The 12,594-nt window shown below is 36.1% G+C and overlaps 1 protein-coding gene across 2 annotated transcripts; it reads right to left on the bottom strand.

The window, feature by feature from the left end:
• Nucleotides 1–1,713: 1,713 nt before the first annotated feature.
• Nucleotides 1,714–12,027, bottom strand: LOC114525529 (coiled-coil domain-containing protein 84-like). Of its 2 annotated transcripts, XM_028546914.1 has the most exons (16): nucleotides 11,890–12,027; nucleotides 11,196–11,359; nucleotides 10,911–10,982; nucleotides 10,656–10,754; nucleotides 10,465–10,531; nucleotides 10,016–10,069; nucleotides 8,277–8,359; nucleotides 8,012–8,056; nucleotides 7,822–7,886; nucleotides 7,471–7,529; nucleotides 7,361–7,388; nucleotides 6,878–6,903; nucleotides 5,728–5,791; nucleotides 4,876–4,957; nucleotides 3,025–3,075; nucleotides 1,714–2,642 (listed from the first exon to the last, which is right to left on the bottom strand). In XM_028546914.1, exons 1-16 carry the CDS (start codon nucleotides 12,025–12,027, stop codon nucleotides 2,606–2,608), a joined length of 1,134 nt encoding a protein of 377 aa, XP_028402715.1. In that variant the 3' UTR covers nucleotides 1,714–2,605. The 2 variants fall into 2 exon arrangements, with proteins under 2 accessions (XP_028402715.1, XP_028402723.1); XM_028546922.1 differs by lacking the exon at nucleotides 10,911–10,982 and having other exon boundaries at nucleotides 1,719–2,642.
• Nucleotides 12,028–12,594: the final 567 nt, after the last annotated feature.

Raw genomic sequence — 12,594 nt, 5'->3', positions numbered from 1 at the left:
TATCCAGACGCTCAATACAAAGGGATTTAAAAATTTGTTAATGGCATATATTTTGTCACTATGGTTATATATATATGGGTATATATTGTGTTGCAGTTAAATTAAAGATGGATCGAAACCACGATGGTGTCAGCCTGTACAGGCTAGCGTTTGACCAGGAATTCATATTGATCAATTCCGAATTTGCGATATTAAAAAATGGTCTGGTTCATAATAGACATCTCTTTACTAAGTTTATTTGACATTTTGACTGCTAACGAAATGGCTACATCTATTCCGATAATTATGTTAGACTTGGAAGCCTCGCTCTCATGAAGCCTTGCGTCTTACTATTGAGAGCTCGACAACAGACAAAAACGTTTTCGTGACGCTATTATTTGGTGAATTCCACGCAATTCTTGTATCGTTTGAACGCGGCGAGGTGAACAAGTCAATAGCATAAACTCAAGTTGCTCAACAACGTCGACTGGACTCTAAACCCTATTCAACTTCAAGTTTCAATCAGATGTCATGTAAGTCAAGTTATATCAGCATAAAATATCAGTTAATCCACGAAGAAGCAACCTGTACGGGATATAAACATGGAATTATCCGAAAAAACTGTATAGTATCAAATGATGTGGATATATAATCCTTGAAGTGGAGATCCAAACGTGTATCAAAGCACTTCAGTCGGTATAGAGAGTTTTATAACAAGCTGTTGACAGCTTAAAATACCTGCAACCGTGAAACTAATAGGACTATACTGATCATATGAATGGAACACGAGGAACCATGCAGGTGAATCATATTCAAATGAATGACCATTATATCTCATTGAATGGCTAGTTTGTGAATAATACGCAGATTATAGTTTTTTAAGCGATGACGTTCAGTCTTCATGCACAAGAATGTAGGTATAAACCAAAAAATTGTCGTTGTATCGCATATATGGCTGTAAAGAAAAAATGAGCCGGACATTATAACAAGGAGTACAATACAATACAATACAAAGCATTTATTTTCACACGATAAAATTACAGCATAGCTGATGTGGTCGTGTATCCTAATAATTAAAATATAGTACACAAGTATACTAATTAACCTAACTATATACATAATTAATTGTTCTGTATTTCATGTTTAAAATGACCTAAATTAACTATAGCTCTTTGGTTATTTTCCAAGGAGTTCCATAAAACGGCAGCTTGATAAAAAATTGATTTTTTCAGATATTCAGATTTTGGCTTAGGTAGTAAAACTGTTTGTTTCCGTCTTAAGTTATAGTTACTTTTGTATTTAACTAAATACGGCAAAAGTAGTTCAGGCAAATGACCATAATAGCACTTATGTGCTAAAGTCAGTAACTTTTCAGAATAGATTTCTTTTAGTGATTTCCATTTTACTTTCCTGTAAACGTCTGCTGTCGGTGTTTGCCAGTCCATCCCATAGATGATTCTAGCAGCTCGTACGTGTATTCTTTCCAATTCGTCAAAGAGCACCGTTCCACATGATCCCCAAATGATCAAACCATAAGTAACTGAGGGCAGTAATACTTTATGGTAAAAATCCCCTTTGGCTTGGATAGGGAGAAAGTATAAAGATTTTAAAAGGTTAAGTTTCTGTACAAAAGACTTTATTAGTTTTTGAACATGGGCTTTCCACGTTAGTTTATTGTCAATTTCAATACCCAGACATCTTGATTTCTCAACCAGTTTAATACAGTGGTTTCCCAGTTTAATCGCTTGTAGTGGTCCTATAAAGTTGCTTCGACTTAATATCATGCATTCTGTTTTTCCTGGATGTGGTGTTAATAGGTTACTATTACACCAGTTTTGCATCGCAGATAAAACTTTATTTAGTGCTGAACAAACTTGATCATGGGTTGGCCCAATTACATACAGGGTAGTGTCATCTGCATACATGAAAATGACACCTTCATTATCATTGCAAATATCATTATCATTATCATTATCATTATCATTATCATTATCATGAGTAGGTACTATGGAGTGTCAAGTCATTTCCTAAAAAAACAACAAGCCTTTCTCAAAGCACGTCTAGATTTCTTTCTGCTGGCGAGAATTATTTCCACATTCACGGTCGAGATGGTTATTTCATAGCAATTTCTTTATGCAATATTCAGGCGAGTTTTGCTTTCTGCAGCATTCTTCCCAATGTTATCAAAATCTTTCAAGCTAATCACCGCCATCCTTTGGTAGAGAAATCAGTTTCTGGTATTATTTTTTGCCCAAAAAAATTCGCGAAATGACGAATTATGAAATAAAAACTATATATATGAGTGCAGGCATGTATGCACTTCAGCTACACGGGTTATTTTCCAGAACTGTCTGTCTGCCTGCCCTGGATGTCGTCTCATCGATAGCTCTCACTTTTCATTCAAATTAAAACCGGTCTTATAATATAGGTCGGTTTAGAGAAGGTTCTTTAACCACTGCGGGCACAAGGTAACGTTTTCGAAAAAGATATATACTGCTTCATGACGTAACAAAACGATTTATATGACCGCATATGTTTGCTATATTATAATTAGTCTATTTTATCTGGAGAAATGTTCATTGAATACGCATAGTATAATGAACTTTATTATTATTACAAATGCGCGTCACTTCTTGTCTTCATGTCGTGGGTTGAAATTCCGCCTGGAAATGAGGAACGGAAATGTTTATAGTCGTAAGGCTTTTCACTTAGATTTGTACGTTAATCGTATATTAAATCGTATTTATCGTATTGAATACATCACATATGAGAACGTTATATATCTTTCGGAGGAAAGTTTGCATTTTGAAAAACAACAGAAGTTTATCATAATAATAAAAGTTTTCGTAAAGATAGAGAAACTTCTGCATTAAAGCAAATTAACGCTTTCTAAGCTTTGCAACAGTTCTCCTTCACAGGGCATCATGTTTTTAAGATATAGGGATGAGAACAAACGTTATTTAAATAGGACTTTTTTTCTGTAATGGTTGCTTTCAATATAGTTTAATTAGCCCCTGAGGAGGAGAGTGGTTATTACTGACAAACCTTGTCTGCCATCTTGGACCAGCATTCCAAACACCGCCAAAGGACGGCAGCCTAAATATAGAAACAATAAAGGATGCATCGTCTATATATAGAAGACGATAACAATATGGTTCCCATATCTGGTTCCATATCACATGTTTTCTATTATTTATTCATACATGAAATGGTAAACATGTCCTGTTTCTCAGTACAGTTGCATGCCAAACGGCAAATACATATTTCAGTCAAATATACATGAAGAACAGCACTGTTTCGAAGTACACTATTCTATTGGTATCCCATCGTGAATTCGTTTTATCCCCCAAAGACGTCAACCAAGCAGCTGAAGGCTCAAATTGCACAAAATGTTTTTGTCAAAAAAGAAGCAGTAAAGATGAAAGAAGCTAAAATAATTGCAGATAATCAAGTTATTTAGTTTTGCTTCTGACTGGTAGTCTATAATATGCTGACCCATCTTTGTTGTTTATACCCATATATATTTGGGTTATTGCCTTAGAACTTTTTAATCAAAGAAGCTAATCTGATGATAGTTTCAGGGCGATTGTCAGTTTACAACATATATTATCCTCTCGAAACAGATTTTCTAAAAGAGTACCAGGAAGTGTATACAGATCCCATAATTCAGCCGATATTGCTGTGGTATTAAGATTTGGGTATAATCCAGAACTGTACACTGTAGGTGGCATGTTAACTGTCAAGTCCTAAATGATTTTTAAAATGCTGTTTCGTGAGTGCATTTACTATAGCTATTAAGATCCTTCCCCCTCGAACAGTTCTTAACATTAATCAGGTATATCATTTCTGCATGTTGATAGTTACTGAAAAATGTATATATTTATATAAAATTTTAATTTTCACTTATTTAATTTTTATACCGTGCTAAATATATATACGACTTCCATAGTTTGACAAGGTTTAGATATCCGCGAAGTGAAGATATTAAATGCCCTTGGCACTTTGTTCATTAGTTTTATCAATTAATGATAGTTGATAATGTTGTCTAATTGAAAACAAACTATTACATTATTCCTTACATAGTCAAATTTCCGCCTTATTCTTTTTCATGACCACATGCAGACTCACTGCAATTTAATTGACTAAATCCGGATTTAACGAGCCGTCTCTTAACAGCGCTAATTTCTATAACTATAGCGGTCTCTTCAGCATGCAAATACGGCATGCAAACAACACTAATAATATTTATTCATATCCTTAAAAGTATAAACATGAATTTCTAGCGTTATACAAACACCAATATGGGGTGGTTGCCGGAGCACCCGGACTTGTGATAAATCTTCTTCATGCCTGCATGCATGGAAAACTCTACAGATACACTAATCTTACATTATTTATATAAACACGACATCAAATTGTATATTTTATACTAAGATCTAGGTAAGATGTATATAGTTATATATTAGCTTCAAATGAAATGGCTTCTAAATTTGAATACCGTGTTGGTATTGACACGGTGATTAATCATTCAGTATTTAATGTGAACCTGTTGTGATCATGAATGAAAATACTTCACATGTTGAGCCCCCACAATTGATTCTTATTTGTAAAGAAATGAATAGAAAACGAAGCCTATGAAAACAAACTATAACCAATCTATTAATGTAACCTCATTGGAATGATAGTAATCAAGATTATGTTCAAGATTATGTGCAAGCATTGTGGTTTTTATACATTGTCAATTTCACTTATCGTCTTATGCTAAAAAAATATCAAAGAAATACTAACAGTGTGACAAAATCAATATTCTTCTATCTTATTCTATAGCTTTTTTATAGCTAGCCCGCCTGCATACTGTGACTGAATATCATTTGCACCGTATATATGGAAACTTACCAATCACTGTTAACCTCAGTTTTGCGATCAAAGTTTGCGCCAACACGGTTGGGATTCCTACCAGATTTTTTCGACCTCTCAACTATTTAGAAAACATTGATATTCAAACATTAAAACAATAAAGACATCCCCATCTGCTTCACTAAGAAACGAGCGAATAAACAGATTATCCAAATATTATATAATTAGACTTCAAAAAGGCTTGAACAAAAGCACAATTTATACTCATATTCGTCCTTTTAAAAACACGGGCGCTGATTGGTGTGAAAGTTACGAAAAAAAATGTTTCCATAACTTAATAGAAACAGACCAATTACTGTGTAGATCGCGTGGGGTTTTAAACGAACTATAATTAATATTTGAACGGGTGTAAGTGTAAAAACAATATTATTTCAGTGTTTTGAAAATTTTCAATCAAAACATTTCCGTGCTTCCATAGAATTTTAGACGCATACGTGTCTCGACCGCAGGGGTTTCTGTGAATTCCGTGATTTTCCGTATTTCACGGAGAACTGCTAATTGATGCGTGAAGCTTCGGTTTCCTTCCATTTTCATCTCATTTCCTCTTTTAAGCGGTTATCCATAAAATACGGAAAAACTCAGAATTTCAACAGACTTATCATCCAAGCTTGTTTCCTCTCCGTAAAGGTTTGTCTGTTCAGTTTAAAGACTAAATTCGGCGGGGAAACAACGAACATTCCCTCTTCACACAGCTTCGTTTCTCGCCCTTCTCCTCTAACCCCTTATTTTCCAGAAGGGAGTAACAGGGCTCGGAATGATACTGATATAACCAAACTTAATAAAATCAAAATAATATCTTTTATTAAGATATTAATGCACTTTTTCACTTGCCATGTTTTTGAAATTCCTCCAACGATGGACCAATCATAACTGAGTTGGTGTCGTGTTCGTCATCCTAAAAAACGCTAAACGCTCTCAGTTTACAAGCTCTTTTTTGAACGGAGCCAGAGAATAAAAAAATGATGATTATAATGCCAAATTCCACCATGTATGCCATAAACGATAAATGCTGTACATGATTCCATAAAGGTACAGCAGGCGCAGTTTTCCAGCGGTTCCGTGACCAAGGATATAAAGTTCACCTTGGAAACTGATCATAATTTTATACATAGATATCCGATGTGAAAAGTAGACTAAATTCGAAAGAGTCAGTCGAAGATAAAGGTTCTTAGAACGATATATGCAAAGCTAATATTTCGACCTCCGCTGAGAAAATAATCGTTTCCGGTACAATACTGCAGTAAGTAGTTTGATTATAGACGCGACATTTAAAAGAGCACTCGACATTTAGGATTACAGCTTTTAAAAAGCCTCTCAAAATCCCGACCAAGGGGAGTGTTTCAAAACAAAAAGGTAGCAAAGTGCTCAACAGGAATGTCGGCGACGATGAACCGTTTTATTATAGGGAGGAGCAATCAGGGAAAGTCTGGCTAATATATGTTAAGAATCAAGTCTTTATTGACATTAAAAGACATTCTTGCTTATACGGAACCGTCGGAACGTGCAACTTTATTAAACGTAACTGTGCTGGTGACCTGTGACTCTCAAGCAAAAAAAGACTGTGTGACGACAGTGAACAAAGAGATCGCATGTGATAACGGGGGACATCGAGTCCTGTCCGTGTATGATAACAGGGGGCAATGGATGCGTGTGTTACAGGGAAATTTGGAACGCGCGTGATAATAGGGGAAATTGAGACTGCGCGTGATTACAGGAGACTTCAGACTTCCGACTTCAGAAAACGGAAAGCGAGTGACTTTTGTCGTTTGGAATCAATCTCCGCACGGATTAAAATAAAATGTAGTGGTATATAATATGTCACAATGACTTCGAACGGATGTTTCTAAATTGTAAGCGTTTTCAAGCGCAAACGCCAATCATAGCAATTATTGAGTAAACAAATCCACGCACATCCATACTTGTTTATGGATGCAACTAACAGGATTATTTAAATTTTGTATTTTACTATGTAGGTACTTACAGCAAGAAGCCATGGCGGTGTAGCTCCTAAAAATATTCAAAACAAACAATGTGTGAAGGAAGTAAAATGGTATTATACATTATTTAGTATAATTTATACTAGATATGAGTATATTTCCTAGTTAGTCTAAACCCTTCTCGAAGTAGATCACTGTAACTGTCCACAATGACACGCATATGCATGTCATGTTTTTGTAGTGACCAAAGTATGGTTAAAGCCCCTTCCCAAAGAAGCCTTTCCTTCAGTCCCCTCGATCCTTTCCTTTTCCCTCGCCTGATTCGAAAATTGCTCCATGATCTTTTTAAAGAAGTTTTAAAAAACGTATATGGCGTATATGGCATAACAAGTCATATAACAAAAATAAGAAAAGACTATTCGGCGAGGCATTTTGCTCAGCAGCAGGTTCAACAACCGTGTAGTAAGGGTTCCTGTTTAGACACTGTGTGTAAATAAAAATATCAACGTCAACAATTCAAGACATACCAGTATGAATGTTGCCACTTTTCATGTCCTGGACAAAAAGAAAATGGACAAGAAGCTAAGATTTTTCAGTACAGCAGAATCGAACTTTTTACTTTACCGAACACACCCACCTCGCTTTCACCTAAATCATTGGTCTCGCCAGGAAATTTTGAAAAAAGCTGATAACCACCTATTTAACGTTAAATCATACTTAGTGTTTTAGATCAGCGAATATATCTAAATTTAACGCATTCTCGTCCCTAGGCCTAGGGCATCGCTGCGTTGCTCTGGGGATGATAATGAATTTAACGATACAGTAATTTCAGGGATTTGTCAACCTTTGCCTGGAGTTGGTAAATGTGGTATACTTCATATGAATGTACAGCAAACAACGCCTCGCCGGGCATACAAACAAACCATATTACCTTAATAAACGTGACAATTATATAGAAATATTGATTGTAGATTTCACTGTTACTCACCGGATGTCTTTCCCCCATCCTCAAAATCAAACTCCCATGGGTACCACTGATCAGGTCGTGCATTTCTAGTAGTATGACATCAGGACAGACAGTTTATTATATACTACATTCACAAGTCCTATTCTAGTTTGTTTCTCAGACGGTATTGATCGTAATATAGCCCACAGGCAAAAAATAATTAAATCCATACTTGTGTTTTACAACACCTCCACCCCAAACTCTCTGCCCGTCGTGACTAAAACAGAAAACGGCATTATTTGCAATTCACAGAAAGCATGTCTCCACAACTCTGAAAAGCCACTGGATTTCTTCCTAAACACTTTACGAAACAATTTTTATTTCTAAAAGTTGACACAACAATGAATGCCAGTCTTATCGTGTACTATAATATTTCAAAATAAGTTGACCGATATATATAATATATATAAATATACACTTGTATACTGAATACATACAATCCTGTTGGATTCTGCATGACACCATGGCGGTTCCTGACTGTACGATAGACTATTGCTGGTGGAACACAAGGTTCAGGTGGCTACATGTAGCATTCAGGAAAAAGTAACATATGAAAATGTTTGAAATCTATTCGATCTACTTTTTTTTCGCCTTTATTAAATTACTCGAGTTTCCTCTCCATTTTGGACAGCAGGGATCCTGAAAGCGTGAACCGGTGTCCTAGCGGATAGTGTCCCCCGCAGAAAGTGTCCCCCCGGACACTATCCGCTAGCGGATTATGTCCCTCCGGACACTATCCGCTAGCGGATTATGTCCCCCTGGACACTATCCGCGACGCGGATAATGCCCCCCTTCGCGAATAGTGTCCCCCCGATAAAAACAACTAAAGAAGATTTAGTTCTTTGGTCGATCACGATTACGTGATTGAAAAAGTTCTAAATTTGTATTTCGAATTTTAGTGTTATTAGTGTTTCGAATTTAAACATGTTATTACACAATATCATAACTTTAATATACGACATAAACATGACTAATGACTTGCAAGGCATTCCTCAAAAACAAAAGCGCTCATTAGCTGCACAATGGCAGGATTAATCAATATTACACAAAAGCATTTCACGAATGCCCAGGCACAATGGCTGTATGACTCACAAAGAAAAGCCGCAAAACAACTGTATAAAGAGTTGCCAGTTGCCAAACAGTTGTCCACTTATTTTCAAAAGTGATCTGCTGGAGTTTAGTATGGAGAACGAGTCAACATTGTATCAGCGAATATACGATTATCTACGAAATGAGAAATATCCGGATGAGTTTACGAAACCCCAGAAACGCAGCTTGAGAGAAAATGTATTACTAAGCAAATTTTTTATATGAAATATATTTTCTAGCAAATATTAACTTTTGTTTTGGACCTTCACGTGGGGGACACTATCCGCGGTAAAGTAATTAAAGGGGACACTATCCGCTAGCGGATAGTGTCCGGGGGGACACTATCCGCGGGGGGACACTATCCTCTGTAACACCGGCTGTGATAACATCAGGTCGAATTGTGGATACATTGAACTAACGTTATATAATTATAATTTCTACTACTTGGTTCATATAGTGCTGGGGTGTATGGGGCGTATTATTTTTTCTATGGGTAAAATAGCTTCAGAAGCGAATCTGAGGGCAAAGTATGAATTATTTTTTAAAATTTTTATAACTTAGGTGTGCAATTCTATAATTTTTATTGAATTGGTGATTCCGATGTGTTAAAAACCTATTTAGGCAACATGTAAACTGACTTGAGGTAATCCTGAGTCAATCAATGTTCTTCACTTCTGCTTCCAACTTCCTTGTTGAAAGCGGACGTTCCCTCAGAGCAAATACACGAAGCTCCTACCTTTGTATCTCACTGCAACCACAACCACAACCACAAAATAGAGGTCCATGCAGTGGTTACCTTACAACATTGTTACAGACACTTTTCTTTATGTACACATGCACATTATATTACAATTAAATATAGAGAGTGCTTGCACATCCTTGCACATGAAATTGAGTATAACCTTTGCAAGGGCTACTGCATGACTTAATTAACCAGGATGTCTCATGATCTTACATTACCATTAGACAATATTGATAATATAATATGTAACATAAAAACTAGTAAAGCAGAGCATAAATAATATAAACAAATTTGTGGATACTTTAACCAGCAGCACACATGACCATTAATCTGGCGACTACCGACCTGTGCAGCGACAATTTTCTGACGTTTTTCCTTCTCTTGAATAATTACCACAGACTATGAAAATAACGGAAGATTACGTAAGATATATAAATATTAGAGGTATATACGTACAAACTATTAAAGTAGATTCATATGAAGTCAAATAGCTTTGTATGTAGTACAAATTAAAAAGTTCATAAGGAAGAGTTATATTTTTTAATTAAAGAGTTCATATAGGATAAGGAAGTAGTTAAACAACGAAAGCTATATATACTTGAAACTTCATTTGATACCACTTAGCATGGAAATTATACAAATCATTTCAAGTTGAGTCATTCATCATCTTATTTGTCTGTATTAGGTGGTTAGTTGTGAGAATACTAAGAAATTCCCTCATTTTTCAGCAAATATTTTGCAATAATGCTCTCAATTCACAAGATTTCAAAGATACATAAACAGTATATAATTACTTTGTCAAAGACCTTTCCAACTTCTGTTGCAAGATCTTCCAATTTATCTTTAACCCTTTCCTTAAATCTAAAGGAATAAAAATTATAAAATGGAGTTCATGCATGTATAAAAAACACATATAAATAATACAAACAAAAGTAAAATGAAAAGGTAAGAGAACACTTATTATTTACAAAATTTGTCATAATACCTCTGAAGCTCCTGTTGAGTAAGCAAAAATTTGTTTTTTTCATTTTTATCTGCACCATTAACAGCCCACCATTTGTTTGTGTGCCTCAGATGTTCAACGCTAAAAGATGTATTGTACAATTAACACTATTCAGTCTGATGAATCTTGTCCATGTACTCGCTTAGAATGCATGATGGACTTCTTTTCTGTAGTCGAAGCAAGGAAATGAGGGTACAGATTATAAAAGTGCAAGCAGAAACATACAATTTTAAATACCTAACTGAAAATGTTGCGAAAAATGCAGGATTTGAGCCTCTGAGATTCCCGCACAGCACTCTAAGCAATAAGCTAAGGAGAATGTCGCTTGTGGTGTAAATTCAGGTTTGTCAAGAAGATTCAGCAGCACAGGTCATGATTAGCATCACAAGATTTTAAAGATCTTAACTGGGTTTGAGAAAATGCAACTTCGGTTTTCGGGCAGGAATCGAACCTGTCCCTCTGATATATTTATAAGCCTAGGATTGATTTGATTCTGATGACTTAACTTAAGCATCAAATTACCTTGCCAAATGCTCAAAAACACCACCGAATTGGACAGACACATCACCATCAGTTATATGTTTTGCTACTTCAATGGCACAAAAATGACACCAAAACTTTGATCCAGGTTCTAGCTCACCATTGACAACAGAAGGGGCACTTATTACTTTTCTTGTTTCATTTATCTAAAACAAATAATTCTATAGATGTAATGTTGCACCCTCTAAGCTCTTTCATTATTTATAAATGTTTTCCAGTTTGCTGCAACGAGAGATCAGCTGCTTTTTGGTTATTTTTGCAGATTTTATGACTCAAATTTACTTAGAAGCAGCAAATGAACTCATCAAGAAATTTGTCAAATAAATTTTCTTATCTGTACCATACAGGGTGGTATGTCGAAGGAAACATGCTCATCTGTATGGAGCTTTAGGTAGCTATCATCAATTTTTGCAGGGGCATCAATTTGTGGTCCCCTTGGAAGGTATTAAACGTGAGTAGGATTTTTTATTGTAGTTTCCAGGGGTAGGGTGATATTTTGCAGGAGTTAGAGTTAGATAACGCACTTTTTAATTGTGTAATATGAATAGGCCATAGGATATGCTGAGATTTTTCAAACTGAGATACAGACAGTGACTGACAGTCTGACATACTGCCACTTAGGTGTCAAAGTCAGTAAAACGTCGCTCAACAGTTTCATAATTTTGTTTCTGCCTACCTTTTTACCATACTTAATTAAGATCTGTTTTGTTATTGCACAATGCTTTTTGCTATAAATGTGCCGTCTTCCTAGACCGTGATTTCGACGGCAAACATTACAAAATTCAAAATCGCTTTTTGCTGCCATTGCTGCCATGTTGATATTTATAATTTTTAAAAATTGTTGGGTACAATGAAGAGACTGGAGACTAGTGTATCTTTTAGCACCACTGTTTAGCACAGAATAGACATACCAGAAACAAGAAACAAGAAACAATTACCAGAAGCCTCATTCTTTGCATTTCGCGTCCGAAATTTTTTGAGAGTGTGACAGTGGTGACGCCACATAACGCAAGCCAAACACGCGAGCACAAGCAAGCATAATGGCGCTTCAAGATTGTTCGTGCAAGATGGTAAAAAAATTGCATCAGCGGAAGGTACCACGCAAGGTGATCCGTTAGCCATGCCGTTATACGCCGTTTCCATTACTCCACTCCTGCTCATGATTAAATCTGATGAAGCTAGTGATGTAAGGCATGTTGCATACGCGGATGACCTTAGTGGTGCAGGTAAGCTAATGCAACTGCGTGCCTCGTGGGAGAAGATTGCCGTGCACGGTCCGAGTCTTGGTCACTACCCGCGAGCTGATAAATCCTGGTTGATTGTGAAGCCACACCTGGAGCAGACTGCCATTGAGATCTTCGCTGGAACTAATGTACGAATA

This window comes from Dendronephthya gigantea, unplaced genomic scaffold, assembly GCF_004324835.1.
Source record: "Dendronephthya gigantea isolate DGI-Jeju-01 unplaced genomic scaffold, DenGig_1.0 000001F, whole genome shotgun sequence".
Taxonomy (NCBI): domain Eukaryota; kingdom Metazoa; phylum Cnidaria; class Anthozoa; order Malacalcyonacea; family Nephtheidae; genus Dendronephthya; species Dendronephthya gigantea.
The sequence above is the reverse complement of the archived record's forward strand: the minus strand, read 5'-3'. Positions and strand labels throughout refer to the sequence as shown.